Source organism: Podarcis melisellensis, assembly GCF_964234715.1.
Source record: "Podarcis melisellensis genome assembly, chromosome: 17".
Lineage (NCBI taxonomy): Eukaryota > Metazoa > Chordata > Lepidosauria > Squamata > Lacertidae > Podarcis > Podarcis melisellensis.
In genome coordinates this window covers 17,162,541-17,184,482 of record NC_138534.1, presented here as the reverse complement: position 1 = coordinate 17,184,482, position 21,942 = coordinate 17,162,541, and the positions used below count along the sequence as shown (strand labels likewise).

The 21,942-nt window shown below is 45.5% G+C and overlaps 1 protein-coding gene across 14 annotated transcripts in view; it reads left to right on the top strand.

Annotated features, from left to right (window-relative positions):
* Positions 1-20,991, top strand: part of ELAVL2 (ELAV like RNA binding protein 2) — a 165,246-nt gene extending 144,255 nt beyond the window's left edge. For 10 of the 14 annotated variants that reach the window (XM_081894542.1, XM_081894538.1, XM_081894545.1 and 7 more), the window contains 2 exons: positions 16,008-16,046; positions 18,126-20,991. In XM_081894542.1, coding sequence (XP_081750668.1) covers positions 16,008-16,046; positions 18,126-18,456 — 370 coding nt within the window. In that variant the 3' untranslated portion in view covers positions 18,457-20,991. The remainder of the gene's footprint in view (positions 1-16,007; positions 16,047-18,125) is intronic. The other 4 variants (XM_081894541.1, XM_081894535.1, XM_081894548.1 and 1 more) reach the window with 3 other exon arrangements.
* Positions 20,992-21,942: the final 951 nt, after the last annotated feature.

Below are 21,942 nucleotides of genomic sequence, written 5' to 3'. Positions count from 1 at the left end.
GGGTTTTCTATTTAGCGCCGTGCTATGAGAGATTTTGTGTTATGTGCATATGCACACTTGCACATGCATGCTCTGAACTTTGACGCTGGCTTGCACTAGATTCCAGGTTTTCCAGAAAGGTTATAAAGAGTTGGAGTCAGCAGAGAATCGCTGCAAAGTAGAGCAAAAACAGAATCGGATGAGTTGGTTTTCCTTCAAAGAGAAGCAGAATACTCACATTGGGGAGAGAAAAACCTAGGCTTTGCCAGGACTTTAATTTTAATGTTTCAATTAAGCACCTGGCCAATGGCATATTTAAACGAAATCCAGGCAACTTCTTTGCATTTTGTTCCATTAACTTTGTTCACCCTTAAAAGCGTTTGTCCTGGCGAGCTCTTCTATCGGAGCCGACAAAGGCAGTTGTTTTTATTCAGTATTCAGTGGATTTTTCTAATCTTCCTAGAGGTTTTCTTTTGGTTTTTGTGTTTTTCTCATCAAAGGATACTCTTGTCAAGCCGCTGAATATTGAATAAAAGTAGACTTGCCCTTTCTCCATAGGCAGAATGCCTGCTCCAGTACTGAGTGCCGGGGCAGAGGTAGCACTGCTCAGAAGAGGAACCCCAGAATGCCCTGTGCCTGAAGTTAAGGCCATTGGGGAATGACTGCACTGACATGAAAAAAGAGGTAAATAAACTCCTGCAGAAATGGCGACACACACAATGCCCCCGTGGCCTTTTCAAACCCCCGGAGCAGTCTTTCTCCAAAATCCCAGCAGCCCAGCTGTCCCCTAGATCACCTGTGAGCTTACAGATTGTGAGTGGTATTCATTGTGTTTTGAGTGGCGGCAGCTGGATCTGAAGGGGGAATGTGGCGTGCGTGCTGGAATACACAATACTTGTTGGGAGATGTTGGTATGAATTCCGAGAGCTGCGCCTGCATTCCTTAACCACTTCCAGAATAGGCTTGCTTTGACCACTGTACCTTTCTCACAGTTTGAAAAAGAGAGAGCGAGAGAGTTGGCCTTTATTGCCAAGGCATCCTTCAGCACTAATTTTGTGAACCGGAGTGGTTTCACCCCACTATTAAGTTTTCAAATGAGATGGTGCCCTCTAGATGTTGTTGGGACTCCAATTCCCATCATCTCCAGTCCGCAGAGCCAGCGGTTAGGGATAGTGGGAGTTGTAGTCCAACAATAAATGGGAGTGGGCAACTGCAAGAAGCGAAGTTACAGGGAACCAGGCAGAGGGTCTTCTCGGTAGTGGCGCCCGCCCTGTGGAACGCCCTCCCATCAGATGTCAAAGAAATAAACAACTATCGGACTTTTAGAAGACGTCTGAAGGCAGCCCTGTTTGGGGAAGTTTTTAATATTGGATGAATCATTGTATTTTAATATTCTGCTGGAAGCCGCCCAGAGTGGCTGGGGAAACCCAGCCAGATGGGCGGGGTATAGGCAATAAATCATAATTTATTGATGATGATGATGATGATGACTATTCCTGACCTAGAGGATGGGCAAGATCTCCCTGGCTCACCCCAGACGGACTTGGAGATTTTCAAAGTCCTTTCCCCCAAATTAAAAGTCTTTTCTCCCGAACCCAACCCAGAGCCCGTTAAAAAATCATAACCCCCATTCCATTGTCTTCCATCGAGTAGCAATGTCAGGAAACAGTAATGGAGAAGGATGTGTTTCTCTCTAGGACTTCTGCAAGTGCAGTAGCTACACTGGCCTATGGGACCTACAACCCAGTGTAACTGCTACTCAGTGTATCAAAGTGGAAATAAGAGAGAGAGGCAAAACTGCCTTCCCTCTGTGTTGACTGCTGCTCCTACTGCCGTTTTGTGGAATGGCATGGGCTGGTAGCGGGCAGGGAACTTAAGGCTCAGAACTTGATCCCAGCAGCTTTCAAAGTTTTCCTCTAGCTTAATTTAGGCTTTTCACACCTCTGATTCTAGTTCTGGACACTACTGCCTGTGACTCGGAAGCTAGTGGGACTATTTATCAGTGGGGGTTAATTCCTGGTTGCATCCTTCGGTAAGCCCATGCAGAGGGCGGGGGCCGGCGGGTACACTTGACCCGGAACTTGGAGGGTTAAGCTGGCCGGGGGCTCCCCTCCAGGGACCAGCTGCTTTTTCATTTGAGTTTATAACTGTATTCTAACAACACTGCCATCCTGGGCTTCAAACAAATTCCTCACGGGCCTGTCCTCAGGTTTGTAGCCTATTCACTGCAGGGATAGGATAGCTCATGATGCAACGCAGAAGATTTTCAGATGTGTTTAATCAGCTGCAATCTGGCACTGGAATTCTGCCCCGCCCCCCCGCCCCCCGACACTGTTACACCTATGTATAACTCCTCTAGCACAGATAACTAGTCACAGAAGTTGATAAATGCCCTCTTACTCAGTTCCCTCAAGTAAAACTTTTCCATTTTAATTAAAATTCCAATTAAAAATTAAGACAATCAGTTTCACTTGGACCCATGTTTCTGATGGCATATTACTTCATGCCCAAACACTTTGCTCAACGGCTTAATTAAAACACGAGGCAAGTTTTTCCATGCTTTCTACTAGAGCAGGATGAATGTATCAGCACTTTTGCTGTCTGGAAGTTGCCAGAACAGTACAGCTCCTTGATAATGGATGGTCCATCTTACCCTTTTCTACATCACATAAATGTTTTGCAGCCTTTGGAATCCGTAATAATAATAATAATAATAATAATTTATTATTTGTACCCCGCCCATCTGGCTGGGTTTCCCCAGGCACTCTGGGTGGCTTCCACAGAAACCAAAAATACACTAAAAGATCACACATTAAAAGCTTCCCTGAACAGGGCTGCCTTAAGATGTCTTCTGAATGTCAGGTAGTTGTTTATCGCTTTGACATCTGATGGGAGGACGTTCCACAGGGCGGGCACCACCACCGAGAAGGCCCTCTGCCTGGTTCCCATAATGTCCTGTAGCCTCTTGCTCTTACTTCTGAAGTGATTTGAGAATTATGCTGGTTTCTTTTAATCTGAGGTCTCATTTCTAAGTGGAAGTCTTATCCAAGATTTTAGGGGATTCCCACTGTGCATATACCAGTGTCTAGATCTGCAGTATTTATACCTTAACCTCCTAACGAACGCTATATTTTAAGTTATATTTAGAATACAGTAAAATAGACATAACATACACTTTTGGCCCGCCCTAATAAGTTTTCTGCAAGTTCTCAGATACTCCAACTGCCACTTGGCTGCTCAATTTCTGGGCCACCAAAGGTCTAGGAAATAGTCCTGATCCAGGCAAGTTCCTGACCCCCCCAGGTGGAAATAATGACACACGACACTATTATTAAGGTTAATGGGTTAAAAAAGGCCACAACTTTATTGGTTACAGGTGATGAGTGGTATTGGCTTAGGCATTGGTCCTAACCGACTATATCCGACTCCAGCCCGTCTGCTTGAAGTCCAAGAAGGGCGAACCACCAGTAGGGGGAGTCCTGCTGATGCAGATCAACTAGGAACTCCCCCAGGGAGTCACCGCTTGGGGGTGTGCCTTGGACCCTCACCTCCTTAGGCTTTGGACAGAGCCACGCCCCCCAGAATCCTTTAACGGACTACCCTTCAATATGCGGGGCAGGTGATGGCGCTACTTCCCCTCTTCCATCTACAGAACAATACCAATGCCTAACCGCCGATACCCAGAAAGTTGTGACGATTTGCTATGAGGTAGGCGAAAACCAAGTGGCTGGTGCCAATTTGCCAAGTGGAAAAATTCCTACCAGGCCCCTCAACCGCGACCAACCAAGGTCCATAGCAAGGTCAAGGAACGAAAACCTTATAGGGCGGGAGGGTGGGAAAAAGCAGGAACAGCTGGCGGGTGGCAAAAAGGGCAGGCCACGCACCCGAGCCAGCTGATTGGCTGGCCAGGGGGTGACACGGCTGGGAATCTCCCCCAGTCGTGTGGGCTGGCCTCCGCCCGCCGCGCACATGGAGGGGCCGTGAAGCCCACAACCCCACCTCCTCCTTAGGCGGAAGTGGCTCTCCCATCCCAGTTAGGACACGTGTAAAGGTCATGTACACCTGCGTTATTTGATTAAAACCTGTACCTTCAACATCAATTTAACTTCCCAGTAGGGCTGGGAGATATCTGGTTTTCAACATTGTGATATATCACCAGGTAAACATCGTGAAATACTGATACATTACGATGCCTGAAATAAGGCTGGAGCTATATAGAGGCACTGGCTGGCTTTTTCCACATTGTGATTTTTTCATCTCACACACACACACACCATGATTTGCAATATATTGTCAGGTCAAACATGATGAAATCTATAGCACAATATGGACTTTAAACTGGTTATCGACTTTAAACTGATATCATGAAATGGACTTTGAAGCAGTTTTGGACTATCTATTGATACATCGCCCAGCCCTAGTTCCCAGTGCAGCTCATTGCTAGTAAACAAAAAAGTGCAATATGATAATTATTGTAAATTAATTATAAAGCATAGAAACCTTAAGTAGAACTTGCAAATAAAGCTTTAAAACTGTATACTTAAAGAGATGTCTTAATGGCTGTCTCAATTTGATTTGGAAAAGGGGGAATCCTGCATTCATTAATGCAGCTACCATTGGCCTGACCCCCCAATGCATTAACATGTAGGCTGCATCAGTCAAGGTTATTTCTTTTCTGCTAAAATACCATGTAGAAGTTTTGAGTGTCAAGTACATAGAAATTTCAGGGTTCAGAATAATGGTCTTCATTATAGAAATACATGGATTGTGTTTGTTTGCAAATATAGTGTTGTTCTTGCCCCTCTGTTTTGGATTAAAGCACAGGAAAATGGGAGCAGTTGGAACTAAGAGACTATCAAATTGAAATAGCTACACTGATTATAACTAAAAGGGTGATAGCAAGAGTTGAAAGATTGTAGGGGGCAGATTTTGAGACAGACTTAAGCAAGCATTCAAGAGCAAAAAACACTCAGTCTTACAAATATTCTCTCTCTGTGGCCGCTGACCAAGTAAATGTCCAGAACTTTGTGCATGTCGTTAATTGCATACTGACAATCTCAGATTAATTCAACGAATGTTTGAAGACATCTGAAGGCAGCTCTGTTTAGGGAAGTTTTTAATGTTTGAAGTTTTATTCTGTTTTTAATGTTCTGTTGAAAGCTGCCCAGAGTGACTGGGGAAACCCAGCCAGATGGGCGTGGTAGAAATAGTAAATGATTAATAATAATAATAATAATAATTATAATTATCATTATTATTATATAAATCTTCACCAGTAAATGCTGACACAGTGGTACCTTGGTTCTCAAATTAAATCTGTTCCATAAATCCATTCCAAAACCAAAGCGTTCCAAAACCAAGGTGCGCTTTCCCATAGAAAGTAATGCAAAATGGATTGATCCATTCCAGACTTTTAAAAACAAGCCATAAAACAGCAATTTAACATGAATTACTAACAAGACCATTGATCCATAAAATGAAAGCGATAAACAGTGTACTGCAGTCACACAATCAATCAATCAGTGAGTAGCTGAACTGGGTTCCACACAGTCACAAAAACAAAAGACCTGCAAAAACAAAAACGCAAAATAAATAGCAAAAACAGACAGATATCAGCGTAACACTCAAAACGGAAGCGTGGCACTCAAAACAGAGCACATTCTGCTTCCGAAAGTTTGCAAACCGGAACATTTACTTCCGGGTTTGCAGTGTTCGGGTTCCAAGTCATTTGAGAACCAAGGCATTTGAGAACCAAGGGTCCACTGTAATGCCTAATTGTCAGAATTCATGTGTATCCCCCTGCCCCCCCCAAAATGAAGAGATCTGTATCTCTTGGCATTCACAAAACTTTCCTTTGCTTTTGATGAATCACATGACAGTTTAGCTATTAAATTTGCTGAAAAGCAAGCATAGGCAGTAGATTGTGATGGCTTGCAAAAATTATTTTTAAAACCCTGATGGGGCTCATGATTTGCTTGCTCATCCCACGATCACGTCTAGTCTGAATGGAGCTGTAGTTCGCAGGGTTGTTGTTGTTTTTTAAAGTCTCACCAGGGGCAACAATGAGATGAGGACAACACTGAAGTGTGTAATGTGGTTTCAGAGGCTATTCAAGACATGTTTTCGCCAAAGGCAACTGAGGGACATAAGAAGCTGTGTTCCTCTTGGACCTCTTCTAGTTTTTGTATGGTGTTTTCATCTCCAGAGGATTTCTTTCCATAAAAAGGCAAAAACGTTAATTCCAAGGCGATGTCACTACTCATACATCTCATCTTGAGGTGATCAGAGTGTTTTCATAGTGACAACTTCCCTTCACTCGAACAATTTGCGTAATTAAGTAATTTATTCCATAGGCTGATAACATCAAGTGCTTAACATAGACTTCTGTGATGGGACGATGAGCTGCTTGTGCGTAAAATGCAAGTCCCTCAGAGTTTGATCAGGTTTTCAAACCTCTGCCTGTGACGGAGCCCCTCCAGCATGGCTGCGTCAATCACTAGTAGAATCCGAAAGTGGCTGCTTTCGGAAACGTTTCCAACATAAAAGCTCCTTAACGGAAACACGTCGTCTGGCCTCTCGGCGTGACAGTTTCCGTCGAGGTGTGGGTGTCCCTATAGGAGGTCCTGAGACCTCCCCACTGGTTTCGCTTGAAGCGTCTCTGAGCCATCCCTCCGACTCACTTTCTCTTGGAGTTCTTGCTCGCCCTCTACTGGTTCCCTCTTCCGCTGCTACTGCTCTCTCAACCTCAGGGAGCCTTTGCACCTGCGGCGCTTTAGATGTCAGTTCCCTGACATCCACCTCCCCTCCAGGGCCCCCTTCACCCCCTCCCGTCTCCTCTCCTACTGGCGGTGAGGAGGTAAAACCCCTGAAAGAACCTCCCTCATCTTCCGACGTCGCGAACACTTCCTTCCACTTGTTGCTGTTCCTACTCTCTAGGTACTCTTCGTCATCAGAGTCCACTCCATCTTCCAACTCCGACTCCGTGAACCCTTCCATTTCCTCTTCCTCATCGGTGGTGCCGAAATACTCCCTCCTAAACCTTGCTATAGGCTGAGGTTTCCTCGGGAACCTTTGGTGGAACGTTTCTGTTAAAACCTCGTCATTGACTTCCTCTGCACTTACCCAGGTGTTTTCTGACTCCGGTTCCCCTTCCCACGCCACCAAATACTCCACCTGATTACCCTTCCACCTGGAATCGAGGATTTCCGCTACATGGTTGCGGCGTTCCCTCTCTTCCAAGGCTGGTCCCCTGACGTGCTCCCCTTCACGTCCCCCCCTGTATGGTGACAGTAACGACCTGTGGAACACTGGGTGCAATTTCATGTGGTTGGGTAATCGGAGTTTGAAAGCTACCGGGTTGACCTGCTGAATCACCTCAAAGGGTCCCAATCTTCTGGGCCTCAGTTTCTTACAACCTCCTTTGAACGGCAACCCTTGGGTTGACAACCACACTTGATCCCCCACCCTTATGGTTTCACCTTCCCTTCTGTTCTTGTCTGCCTGCTTCTTATATTGTGCCTTGGCCCTTTCTAAGTTGAGCTGGAGCTGCTGATGGATGGCTTCCATCTCTTCTACAAAATGTTCAGCCGCTGGAACGCTCCATCTCTCCCCTCCTTCCCCTGGAAATGCCCTGGGGTGACACCCGTAATTAGCCAAAAAGGGACTCATCCCTGTGGACACATTCTCCGCATTATTGTAGGCAAATTCTGCCAACGCCAACTTTTCGACCCAATCGTTCTCTCTGTCATTGACATAACACCTAAGATATTGTTGAAGAATGCCATTTGCCCTTTCCGCCTGCCCGTTGGTTTCAGGGTGCCGGGCAGTTGAAAAATTAACTTCCACGTGTAGCAAGCTCATGAGCTTCCTCCAGAACCTGGAAGTAAATTGTTTGCCTCGATCTGAGATCACCCTCGAGGGAGCCCCGTGCAACCTAAAGATATGTTCCACAAACAACTTCGCCGTTTCTTCCGCTGTGACTGCATGTGAGCATGCTACAAAATGGCACATCTTAGTTAACAGGTCTACTACTACCATGATGGCTGTTTTCCCCTTGGACCTTGGCAGATCCGTCATAAAATCTATTGATATCGCTTCCCAAGGCCGTTCTGGTGTGGGTAAAGGTTCTAATAACCCTGCCGGCGCCCTTCTTTCCCCTTTGGCTCGCCGACATTGGTCACACCCTCTTACATACTCCCTTACATCTTCCCTCACCTTAGGCCACCAAAATTCCCTGGTAACCAACCACATGGTTTTGTGTTGCCCAAAATGTCCCGCCGTGGGGCTATCATGCAACTGCTTGAGTACTCTCCCCCTCAATTCACCTTCGGGTATATACAGTGCCCCTTTGTAATACAATGCCCCATTTCTTTCCTCAAAACCTCCGGGGCTCTCGCCCTCCCCCCTGAGACCTCTGAGCTTATCCTGGGCATATTCATCATTTTCCGTTTCCTCCACCAGTTCCCGTTGCCCCACCAGCGCCGCCCCACACACCCAGCGGTCCTCCGGGATGACATGTCTCTCTTCGATCACCTCCTCCCCTTCCCAATATTCTGGTTTGCGTGAGAGCGCATCCGCCCTGACGTTTTCTGGGCCTGGCACATAACAAATCTCAAAGTTAAATTTGGAGAATTCCTGTGCCCATCTCACTTGTCGTTGGTTGAGCACTCGAGCTGTTCTCCAATACTCTAAATTTTTGTGGTCGGTGCACACTTGCACCTTGTGTTGTGCCCCAATTAATAAATGTCTCCACCTCCGGAATGCTTCGTGAATGGCAAGTAGTTCCCTGTCATACACCGTGTAATTCCTCTCGGACTTATTCAGTTTCCGCGAGAAGAATGCACACGGTCTCCACTCCGACGCACTCCTCCCCGGTTGAAGAAGGACCGCCCCTATAGCCCGGTCGGATGCATCTGTTTCCACTCTCATGGGTTTTTGTAAATCCACATGCAGAAGTTGTTCTTCCGAGGCGAAAGCCCTTTTCAGTTCTTCAAAGGCTCGATCCGCCTCCACCGTCCAAACAAATTTCTTCTTGCTGCTGAGGCAGTCGGTGATGGGCGCCGTCAAGTGGGCAAAGTTCTTGATGAACTTCCGATAAAAGTTCCCAAACCCCAAGAATCTTTGCACGTCCTTCTTGGTCTTCGGTGTCTTCCATTCCAGTACCGCTTGAACCTTGCCTGGATCCATGGCCAATCCCTTGTCTGACAAGCGGTACCCCAGGAATTCCACCTCCTTGGTATGAAACTGGCACTTCTCCAGTTTCACCCACAGCTGGTTGGCTTGCAGCCTGCCCAACACTTCTCGAACGTCCCTCACATGCTGTTCCTCATCTTCCGAATACACCAACACGTCGTCTAAAAAGGCCACACAGTTCTTGTAGAGCAAAGGTCCCAGAACGTGGTTTATAAAAGCTTGAAAACAGGCGGAGCCCCCTTGTAGACCGAAGGGCATAACGAGGTATTCAAAGGCTCCCAAAGGGGTAAACATGGTGGTCTTCCATTCATCTCCCTTCCTTATGCGTATCAGATTGTACGCCCCCCGCAGGTCCAGTTTTGTAAAAATCTTTCCCTTCCTTACTCTGGTCAAAATGTCGTCAATTCGGGGCATAGGGAAAGCCAGGGGCTCCGACACTGCATTGAGGGCCCTGAAGTCACACACCAGTCTCGGTTTGTCTGTGTTCTTTTTGTCCACAAAGAACACTGGGCTGCCCCCCACCGCTCGGGACTCTCTGATGAAACCTCGCTTCAAGTTTTTGTCAATGAACTCCCTCAGCTCCTGCATCTCCCTGTCTGACATGGCGTACAGCTTGCCTACTGGGAGTTGGGCCCCTGGGAGTAGGTTGATTTGACAGTCAAAGGGTCTATGCGGTGGCAGTTTGTCTGCTTCCCTTTCGCTGAATACGTTGCTCAGATCTGCGTATTGCGGGGGCACCTTCCCTTTGCCCATCACTTCCATCCCCGCTAGGGTGACTCTGTCTCCTCCCGAGACCTTCCCCTCCTTGCAGTGTTCTAGGCAATGCGCTGACCCAAAGGAGACCACCCTCTGATGCCAGCCCACTAGCGGATCGTGTAGCGCCAGCCAGCTCATCCCCAAAATGATGGGCGCTCCTCCCAGGATGGCCACATTAAACGCTATCTGTTCGGTGTGCCTTGCCACTCTCATTATCATCGGGACAGTCTGTTGGCTAACTTCTCCCCCCAACAGCTCTCTGCCGTCAATCGTAGTCACCTGCAAGGGGTTACTTAAAGGGATGGTCTGTATCTGGTGCTCAGCTGCAAACTCCTTACTCATGAAATTACAGGAGCTGCCTGAATCCAAAAGCGCCTTGACCTTTAGTGGGTGTCCGTTTGGCAGTTCTAGTAACACCTCTATCACTAAAGCAGGTCTGGGAGGTTCTGGCATGGGCACTTTCATTGCTCTTTGGCCTGGCTGCTGTGCCCCGACGGTGGCAGCCAGGCGTTGGCTTTTACTTGCTCCTTGCTTTCCTCTTCCTTTCCCCCAACAGCTCCTGCCATCCCTTGCCATTCCTTTCTTTGTGGGCAGACTCTGGCAAAGTGCCCTGGCTGTTGGCAGAGATAACATCTCTTGGCGCTCTTTCCCTCCTTCTTCCGCCCTTCACTGGGATTTGAAACTGCGCGCGCCCGCGCTGTTCCAACTTCCATCGGCTCTGCCGGCGGGAAAGATGGCTCTGGAATGTCTGGAATGCGGAACTCCCTCCAACGGTCTCCTTTCCCTTCCCGCCTTTCCAAAGCCCTCGCCTCCTGGCGCGCTCCTATGGCCAGCGCAGATTTGGTTAATTGGTCCATAGACTCCGCCCTGGGCCCCCGGGAAAGCTCATCTTTGACGGTTGAAGAAAGCCCCTCTTCGAAAAGCATTTGGATGGGCTCCGCCGATAGGTCCCACCCCAATTTATGAATCAGCATAGTAAATTCAGTCCAGTACTCACGGACAGATCTGCTTCCTTGCTGGCAAGTCATTAACTGCCTTCGCACCACCCCCTGCTCAATATCGCTGGAAAACATCAGGTCCATGGCACGAAAAAACTTCCTCGTGTCCTTTAAGATCTCATTATTCGCTGCCATCAGGGGTCTAACCCAATCTTTCGCCCCGGATTCGAGATGGCCAATCACATACGCCACTCGCGATTCCTCGTCGGGGAAGTCATCAAACTGCAAGTTTAGAGCGTATTGCATCTCTGTTCTAAAGGCATGATAGTTCCTGGGATCCCCCCCGAATTTCTGCACCAATCCTGGTACCTTTCTGGCGAGCGGGGTGGTTTTCTCCTTTCCCTTTTCTGCATCCTGAGCCCTCCTCTCCTCAAGCCTCGCCGTTTGCAGCGCCAACTGGATCTCCAACGCTCTGTACCTTTCTTCCAGGCTTGGACCCCCTCCAGCTGCTCCTGCACCCCCGGTTCCGGCTGGGTTGCTCATGATGCTTCTCTCTGCACAAGCTGGCTTTCGGTGACTTTCGGATTGCTGTGATGGGACGATGAGCTGCTTGTGCGTAAAATGCAAGTCCCTCAGAGTTTGATCAGGTTTTCAAACCTCTGCCTGTGACGGAGCCCCTCCAGCATGGCTGCGTCAATCACTAGTAGAATCCGAAAGTGGCTGCTTTCGGAAACGTTTCCAACATAAAAGCTCCTTAACGGAAACACGTCGTCTGGCCTCTCGGCGTGACAGTTTCCGTCGAGGTGTGGGTGTCCCTATAGGAGGTCCTGAGACCTCCCCACTGGTTTCGCTTGAAGCGTCTCTGAGCCATCCCTCCGACTCACTTTCTCTTGGAGTTCTTGCTCGCCCTCTACTGGTTCCCTCTTCCGCTGCTACTGCTCTCTCAACCTCAGGGAGCCTTTGCACCTGCGGCGCTTTAGATGTCAGTTCCCTGACAACTTCCATTTACTTCTATAATTGTGCAAATGAGTTTGTGCATAATTACCCACAGATATTTGAAGGTTGTGATAGCTAGGTCTAAAACAGAGCTTCTTATTAGGAGTTTTGGGTGCGGAAATTGGGTCAAAGTGTGGACGAGTTCAGTGTGAAAGTGGCTTGTGTTGGACAGGGAATTATGGGTACCAACATACAGACGGACTTTGGAACCCGGACGTCTGACGCGGCTTCCGATTGGCTGCAGGAGCTTCCTGCAGCCAATCAGAAGCCACGCCTTGGTTTCCGAACGTTTTAGAAGTCAAACGGACTTTTGGAACGGATTCCTTTCGACTTCAGAGGTACAACTGTATGAATGCTGCTATCCTAGAATTGTAGAATTGGAAGGGAACCCAAGAGTTATTTTATCCAATCCCCTGCAATGCAGGAATCTAAAGCATCCGTGACAGATGGCCATCTAACCTCTGCTTTGTGGCTGGCTTGATAATTGGATGAATGTATCATATGAACAAAGACCAATGTATTTTGTAGCCTGTAGATACTCCTTTTTCTAAATAATGGGACTAAAGCAGGCTTGATCCACGAGCCACTTCCTCCTAATGTGACTACCTTGTTACGGAAATTAAATTTCCTTCAGAAGAAGCCAATAAAGCACACACTTTTATGCTTAGGGAGTCAGGATCTTTCATTAAACTCAAAAGGCCCTGCTTCCAGTTTATATTTTTAAAACTGGCATCCATTGTGAGCACATTTGCAAAGGCAGAATGAAAGATTTGAAAGACAGAATGAAAACAAATCAATTTTGTTACATATTGCTACTTAAGTTTTATCATTTATTAATTTTAGAAATTTATATGTTGCGTCTCGGAATTCCCTGAGTGGCTTTTCAGTACAATAAATAAATAAATAAATCAGAGATGCAATAAACATTTTCTAAACAGAGCATTACATTTAGGAAAAGGCTACTGACCTCACCACTCACCTCTCTGATTCTCAGGGTTTAGACTAGGCATAGGCAAACTCGGCCCTGCAGATGTTTTGGGACTACAGCTCCCACCATCCCTAGCTAAAAGGACCAGTGGTCAGGGATGATGGGAGCTGTAGTCCCAAAACATCTGGAGGGCCGAGTTTGCCTATGCCTGGTTTAGATGCTCTGCTTCAAAACTGCCACATTCTTTCCTGTGCTTTTGCAGGCCTGTCCACCCCCAAGTCTACTCTTCAATTGACAAACAAGCCCTTTAGGTCAGGGGTGGCTAAACTTGTGGGCCATATGCATCCTTTATTTTCCGTTTTACCACAGATTTGTACCTTACATGGGTTCCCTGGACTTCATCAAGGCCCCCATGTGATTTTTCAATTGATTTCCCTTATGTAATAACTCCCCACCCCCCGGCAGAAAAAGAGAGACTTGGGCAGCTTAGTTCCATGTTGTAGGTGTGTGCTTTGTGTTGGTTTCCAGTGCTTCTCAGCTGCCTGTGAAGCTCTCAGCAGCACGATCGTTAGCCCTTCCGTATTCAGATGAACTCTTCCTTCCGAAGAGGGATGACCTGTCACCATCGCTCTCGAGAGGCGCTGAAGTGCCGGTTCTCAAGGATGATCATGAATGATTGTCTCTCTTCTGAAGAAATCGGCAGGATTACTAGAGCTCTCGGTGTGTGAGGGTTGGCCAACTCTCAAAACCACTCCTGCTTTAGTCAAAGCCCAGAAATACATTTCTGTGTGTGTGTGTGTGTGTGTGTGTGTGTTTAAAATCCAAGTCAACACCAGCTTAGTTTTGCATCCATCATTGTGAGCAGAAGGCAGCACACAAGGCAAATCTTTTAACTTCTGTTCCTCCCGGTTGGTTGGTTGGTTGGTTGGTTGGCTGGTTGGCATCCATCTGCCTCAGGAGAAAATGGAAGAGAGTGTCAAACTGTTGGGAGAGTTATGGCGCCTGCTGTGACTGTGGAGACCGATTCAGGAGAGACATGTTTTGTTGCAGACGGGGAGACGAAGGCGTCCTGTTGTGCTGGTGCAAGTGTATCATGGTGTTTCTTCTCTCTGCATTGCTCACAGCGGTCATTCCTCCTCTGGTCACCGCTGCGCAGAGACCTGACCTCACTGATTGTCTCCAAGGCCCTGTGGTCATCTGCAAGGGATTCCCACAAGGCGGGGTTAATGTTGCCAGCCTTCCATGTCACATTTGCAATGCAGAGTTGGTCCTCGAATTGCCACATCCATTTTGAGAGCAGATTAAAGTGACTTAGTATTAATTGTAGTAACGGCTAGTGCCAACCTTTCACTCAGCCAGACACAGGCAAACTGGGCCCTCCAGATGTTTTGGGACTACAACTCCCATCATCCCTGACCACCAGTCCTGGTAGCTATGGATGATGGGAGTTGTAGTCCCAAAACATTTGGAGGGCCCAGTTTGCCTATGCCTGCACTCAGCTATAGTTAATATGGGATGGGCAGGAGGAGGTTTTTTTTCCTGGACAGTAAGTGTATATATTCTCAAGTGTGGCTTCTGAATTCTCAACAATAAGTGATACGGACCAGCATTGACACAATCGGGTATCTCTATCACTCTGATTGAGCATAAAACTTGGTGATTTGCATAAGATGTTCATGTTTCACGGTGGGTTAAAAGTAAAATCAAATTGGCGTTCCTTTGCGTCGACTGGCGGAGTCCCCAGGTCCTGAGCGCCCCCCCCCCCGGCCATGTGGAATAACGACTCAAGACAACGTGCTATGGGATTAAATTGGCCACAACTTTATTAAATTTCAAATGTGGATAGTCCTTGGCTCAGGCATTGGGCGTTCTCCCTCCCCAGTCCCCAGCCGGGGACCTAGGGAGCATCAGGGTTATCTAGTGTTTGTGGGGGGGATGGGCCAGCTCTGGAGAACATATGTTCAAGCAGAGATAGCCGCCCCTGTTACGCCGCCGCCGCAGGGGAGAGCAATGACGACCTTTCGGCGTACGGTCAAAGCCTCCCTTCAGAAACCCCTTTAACCGGGAACCCTGGTATCGGCGCTGCAAAGAGGAAGGTGGACAAAACGATTCCGCCCAATGCCTGATACTGCCAAAGTTGTGACGTTTTGCTACGGGAAAGGCGAAACCTGTCAATGCAGGGAAATTCCTTTCCGGCCCTTTGACAGCGACCTTAACGTAGCAGCGGCCGCATACCTGTAAGAAAAGTTAACCTGCAAAACCTGTGAAGAAAAGTTAACCTGCAAAATAAGGCATTAACTGAGGGTGGGTAGGGTGGGAGAAGCTCTGGAGCCAAGTGAGGATTCCCAGGTAAGATCCATCCTCTATTGTGTGGGCAGGTAATCCCTCCCCTGCCTGACCTGATCTCCTTGGCAACGCTTCCCCCAGGTGGGATTGGACAACTGACTGGGGTAGGCAGAGACCTCCAGGTATCCCACCTGAGGGAAGGCAAAGCCAAGCCTATGCTGATGGAGCCGCTCCAGATCCAGGGGCTGCGCGCGTCCATGCAAAGGTCGCCCCCCGTTTTATGCGGGGAGCGGTCATTGTGCAAGTTAAGCTGGCACAGTAGAAAATGTTTGCAGTTTGTGGCAGCACGGTTGACAGTTAAGCAAGTTTCTGTGCAAGGTATAACATTTATAAGCACTATTTAATTGTGGTACGAGAAGGTAATGTCTCGTCGTCGGAAATCTTGAGGAACGGACTTTAGGAAACGTGTGCAGAGTAACTTAATACGTGTTTCAGCCCAAAGGGCTTTCTGATAATGGAATGGGAGTGTGGACAAAATGGTCTGGTCCCTCATGTAAAGACTTCTGTGTGAAATTCATTTTCTGAACCAGTATTTTAATACGTGTGTTCTGTCACTTTTTAAAAAAACACACCTAATTGTCTTGGTAGCGTGGAATTGGAAAGCCTTGTTTTATGTCCTCCCGAGGCTGAGCTGCTCTTTTGCATAAATACCTAATGGAAATTTAATCAAGGCTGACTTTGTGGGGATACTTGTAGGATCTCTCTGTAGCGGGGGCGGGGAGGGCAGAGGAGGATGCAGGTAATATATATTGATTGTGCATCTTCAGCCTTGTAAGTCTGTTCTGTGAGAAGCCTTTCAAGACCCAACTAGCAACTTGCACTTGAAGGTAGACGACCCAAAGACTGAACACTTTGCTAAATGTGTTTTGCAGGTTGGACAATCTGCTCAATATGGCTTATGGAGTAAAGAGGTAATGAAGAATTGTGTTAGGTCCATAACGCTTAACCCTTCCTAATAATAAATTATACTGTTTTGAGTTGAACATACTTTGGAGCTAATTTCTTTTAAGTTGCATTGTCTCTGCATGTTCAGACGTTAAACAAAAGCTATTTTTATTTCAGTACATCACTTAACACATTCTCTCTCGTCATCACATCCATAATTTCAACAGCTTCCAGCATTATTTTCAGTGGTATTTGTCTTTTTCAGTTAATGGCTGGCATTTTATTAATCTTTATCGCATTGCCTTTTGTATCTTTCTAGCATTCTGCAACAACTTAGGGCCTTTCTGCACTAGAGTTTTGCTTATTCAGCCTTTCCCACCAGTGCCAATAGTATTGTATCTGCGCCAGCAGATGGTCATAGATCCATGGAATTGGAAGGGATCCTGTGGGGATCATTTGGTCCAACCCCCTGCAAGGCAGGAATATGCAATTGTCCCATAAGGGGACCAAGCCTGTAACCTTGGCAGTCATGAGTGCCACACTCGAACCAATTGACTTGTGCAATGATATTGGCTATGTAACGTAGATGCAATTCTTTAGTGCTAAAAGTACTTCGCATGTATTATCTTGGTAAATCTTAACGCATCCTGCAGGGTGATAATATTTTGCAGCTAGTATTGCAGCCAGGGGACTGAAGCTTCACAAATAGTGAAGAGTTGAAGGAGGTATTTCATTGCAGGTCTGCATTTTTAAAAAGAGACAAGTATTAGGATTTCTAATACCCAGTTGTCTTAGGGACACTTTTGTTCTCGCTTTTGTGGCTAAGGCAAAGTTTGACCAGTCCGCAAACGCCAAATTGAGTGTCCCGACAGGAAGGAAAGGTGTGGACAACTAGAAACTAAATGTGTCGCTGTTAATCAGATGTGTCACTGTTAACGTCTCACTAGGGCAGCAGGGGTCCGACTAGATACTGCATCATATGACAAGGGGGATCGATAGTTCACAAGGCACAAAATAAAGGAACAAAACAAAAATATTCAGTAAATGGAAGACTGGCATCTCACAGCAGATAAGTTCACTGCAGAAGAAAGGATTAGATAACCATAAGAGTACAGCCTACAAATAACTTAATTTTATTAAACTTCTTTACAAAAATATTGACACGAGTGCTAGGCCAACATTTTGCCCCCTTGGAGGAGCTTTTCCCTTCGACTTTTGTGTAGTGGCAAGGTGATTTCCTGAGAAAGTGAATTGGTGGGAATGGCTGCAATTTGCCTCATTTTTAACAGTACGAGGAAGCTGAAGGATACCTTTGTTTTTCTTCTATGTAAAAATGCTGCTCCTGAAACTTTCACGCTGGCTTCCAAGCGCCGATACTTTCAGCATTTCTCAAATGTCTCCTGGCTTTGAGGCACATGCCACTCACGTGTCTAAGAAAGACCCACCCCAAGCTGAGAAGCGTTGAGGCACAGCAGGTGGCCTCCAGGAGACACATAATTCTTTCATGCCTCAGCACCGAGCACATTTGAGGCCCAATGCAAGCAAACAGCAGAATAGTCTTGTCGAAGGGGATCTACAAAGCCTGGCCAAAGCCTTAATGATAATTCCTTGCCATGCATTTTTCTTGAGTTGGGCTTGTGCGTCCTGCACTCTACCTAGTTTGAAAACTGCTGTGCCGCAGGAATGAATGTTTGCAGAGGAGCCAACTCCTAGGGGCTGAGATCCCTTCGCCACCACCTACCCCCCAATAAAACATTTGAAGGAGCCAGGGCCTCCTAAAGTTGATGGCCACTGCAATTCAAATGGTGTGTGTGTGTTCTGTGTCACGCGATCGACTATGTGTGGCAAGACTTAGCTGGCCCTCCCCAATATTTCACCCCCAAACGCATGCTTTGTAGGCGCTGAAATCAGTGCATACTTGAGGCACAAAACTAGGCAGAAAGGCTCTCAGTTTAAACTTGTGCAGCATGCTGATACCATGTGGAAGTAGACTGCATTTTTAAATTCAAGTTCTGAACTTGCCTTCTCCTTAAAATAAAAAAATCTCCTTTTTGTCTTTCTCTCTCTTTCTCTCTCTCTTGTCTTTGCCCCTCTCCGTTGGTTAGTAGGTTTTCTCCAATGACCATTGATGGAATGACCAGTTTGGCTGGGATCAATATCCCGGGACATGCGGGGACCGGATGGTGCATTTTTGTTTACAATTTAGCTCCCGATGCAGACGAGAGCATCCTGTGGCAAATGTTTGGACCCTTCGGGGCCGTCACCAACGTGAAGGTCATCCGCGACTTCAACACAAACAAGTGCAAAGGCTTTGGATTTGTGACTATGACAAACTATGACGAGGCGGCCATGGCTATCGCCAGCCTGAACGGATACCGCCTTGGAGACAGAGTTTTGCAGGTCTCGTTTAAAACAAACAAAACGCACAAAGCCTAATGAGGTGCCCTCGGCCCAGTTTATATTTGAAAACTTATTCGACAAAGGCAAGTTAAAAGAAACTTTATACATTAGTAAATGTCTTTGTAAGTCAGTGTTGAGATGGGGGGGGCAGGGGATACAAGACTAGCATCCTAAGAAATATGCGAGATTTTTTATTGCTAGTATTTGAATTAAAAAAAAAACTTCTTAAATATCTTATGTTTGAATATGGACAAGAGGTACAGGGTTTTTACCTGTCACAATGCATTCTATTGCCTTCTTTGAAGAAGGCGGAACCTTTTAAAATGTTTGAGCTTAAGGGAAGACGATTTCTTTTACACGACTGCCTTGAACCTGTGAGTAGTTAATTGAGGCTTTGTGTTAACGATCCTTGAGTTAGTTTAGTCTTACGTTGTGTTTGATTTACACTTTAATGCCTTGCAGTTTAGTCTGTTCAAGAAAAGTGTTTCGAAGTTTACATTTTTATTTATAAAGTTTGAAAGTATTTATTTTGTAATTATTATTTGGGTCTGGGGGAAGGGGGGTGGTGCATTATAAAAGCTTATTGTAAGATTAATGGAGAACTTTTCGTAAAGCAGTACCTTGCCAAAGAGATAAGAGCCTCTTTGATGTGGGTTTAAAAAAACAAAACAAAGCATCTATTTTTATAAAAAAGAGAAAATTTGGAGAAACTTTTTACAGGTCCTGGAACAAATATTTTGACTTGAATACTTTGAGAAATCTCTTCATATGACACCTAGTGAGCTTTTAAAACTTACCAGGAAATTTGCAGTGGTTGGGGGAAAAAAACACTTTAGAGAGATTTATGATGTAGAAATTCTTTAGAGATCTTTGTTACTCAAGAAGTTGGAATCACTGAGAAATGCACTGCTGGTTTTGATTTTGTAATCGTTGGTGCAGTCTCTGAACATCCTGGTTACTATGTGATAGGTGGCTCACATTAACTTGTGTGGTTTTGAAACAAAAAGGAGAAAAAAAATTAAAAGTATATAAGAGCAGGCAAGAAATTTAAATTAACTGAGATAGGGGAAAAAAATCTGTTCTTCCTATAGAATTCCCTTCAGATAGAGCTCATGGTGTTTAGTGATGTACTTCCAGTATTGTTTGAAGAATTGTTTTGTCTTAAAAAATAAAAAAAAAGATGTTTGCACACGGTTTGCACCAATGGCAGACCAGGAAAGAAGCAGTCTTGCGTTGGATATATTTGAAGGTATTTTGAAAGTTACGTTCAAGGCTAACACCTGAGCTTTGTGTAATGTAAATAATATCTTTTTTGTTTTATGAACCTCTTTTCAGCTGATAACTTTTGAGTTTCCTTCTGGTTTTTTCGTTTTCCCTTATTTAACATGCCAAGTGATGTTCAAAATTCTGAATGTTTTTGTATGTTTCCTTTTCCTTTGTATAAATGGCATTAAGATTGTTACTTGAGGTCTGCTTAATTAATTTCTGTTGTCCTGAGGACTTGAATTTACAGTGTATCAGATACGTTGCAAATTTTGTCTGTAGATAGTCTAGCTTCAGCTGTTTATGGTGATGCTACATTTTTGTTTATAAATATGTTTGTGGTAAAAAAAAATGAGTATAACCATAGGTTTTGAACAAATTCCTTACATTTTTCATACCAGAATCATAAATACCTGTATGCTATTGAAATTTAACTTTGTATGACGCTTAAAAACACTTATTTGGGGAAAATAATAAAGACTTTACCATGTATGGAAGAAATTTAAGGTCAAAAAAAGTACAAATATTTTCTGATTAGCATCTAGCTTATAATAAATTTTTAAAAAGCTGAAGGCCAGCAGAGCCTTTTCCAGGATGCACTGACAAACTATATAGATCCGTCCTGCTTTTTGTATAAACTGAGATGCTCATTTGCTTCCCCTTAGAACCAAGCAATGTGCTATGCATAACATTCTTGTACATGATATTTGCAGTTGCTTTCCGATTCTTATTTTTTAAGAAAAGAATTGTAGTTATAAAATTTTCAGTATAGTACAGTACATAAAAAAAAAAAACAACTGTGAGAGAATAAAGTGTGCTAAAGTGACAAACGACTTTTCTCATGCCGGACTCATTCAATGCTCTTTGGATCAATTGGCTTAATCCTAATCCCACACTCGTGTTGGGATCTGCATTAACACAAATTCCCTGTGCTTCAGAAGGTGATGGAGTTCCATGGTGATGATGGTGGTTGGAGTGGGTCCAACACCTGGTAGCTGCAACCTTTGCCACTTTATACGACTATAGTGAAAATAAAACTCAAAAATCCACTCAAATAAGGGGCATTGATGAGAAGGCATGTATCTGTTGGGCTTCACTTTGCACTGTTTATCAGAGCACTTAATAAAATGTAAGGCTGGTATTTATTTGAAGTTGTACAGTATGACTTAATTCACATCTGTTGGAGTAGAAAAAAAATATATTCTGTTGAGTATTTAAAAAGAGGCTGTACATGTTTTCTTTTGTGTTTGGATCCTTTGTACTTTTTCATGTTCAGTACATCAATAAACAAAAGTTGAAGGGAAAGAACAGTGTGGTACAGCGGTCTTTACCCAATTTTGTTTATTTTTTGAGTATGTTGTCGTGGGCATAAGAGTAGTCACACACACACACACCCATTGGTTTGAGGAAAGTGGGTGTTTCAGTCCCACAAACTCACATGCACCCACAAATCAGGCAAGTTGGCATCCTCATCTTCCCAGGCGTTTTCTTCAAGATGGCAGGTGTTAATACAAGCTAGGAAGGGGGCCTAGAGAAGTGGATGTGATTACATACAGTGCCAATCTGTGTTTACAGTATTGAAATAAAAACTGGTATTTTTCCCTGCTAACCCCCGAGGCAGTAGATATTTCCTCTGGTGAGCACCTGAGTGGCTGTCTGCTGTTTGTAAAAAAGCAAAGCTGAGCCTGAAGTCAAAGCCAGGAAGAGAGACAACAATGGCAGGTGTTATATTAGACTTATACAGTGGTACCTCGGGTTACATATGCTTCAGGTTACAGACTCCGCTAACCCAGAAATAGTGCTTCAGGTTAAGAACTTTGCTTCAGGATGAGAACAGAAATTGTGCTCCGGCAGCAGCAGGAGCCCCTATTAGCTAAAGTGGTGCTTCAGGTTAAGAACAGTTTCAGGTTAAGAACGGACCTCCAGAACGAATTAAGTACTTAACCCGAGGTACCACTGTGTATAGTACAGAAGTCTCCTTTCTTTTTAAGGCTTGCAGGTCTGTCCTAGAATAAAGAGTGGAGAATGTATGCCGATGTGTTGGTGCTATTTTGACCACCACAACAACTTTTTTACACTGAGTCGAGAGAAGCAGCAGAACCTATCCCCCTGCTCAATTTTCTGCAATCTCTGCATGGTGGGGAGGGTCTAAGAGATAGGATGGATGAATGGGTGCCATGCTGAGCCCCTTGAACCTAGGAGTCTAGTGGACATCAACAAGCGCAGTCAACAAGGAAATGAGCTATCGCCTCGCTCCAT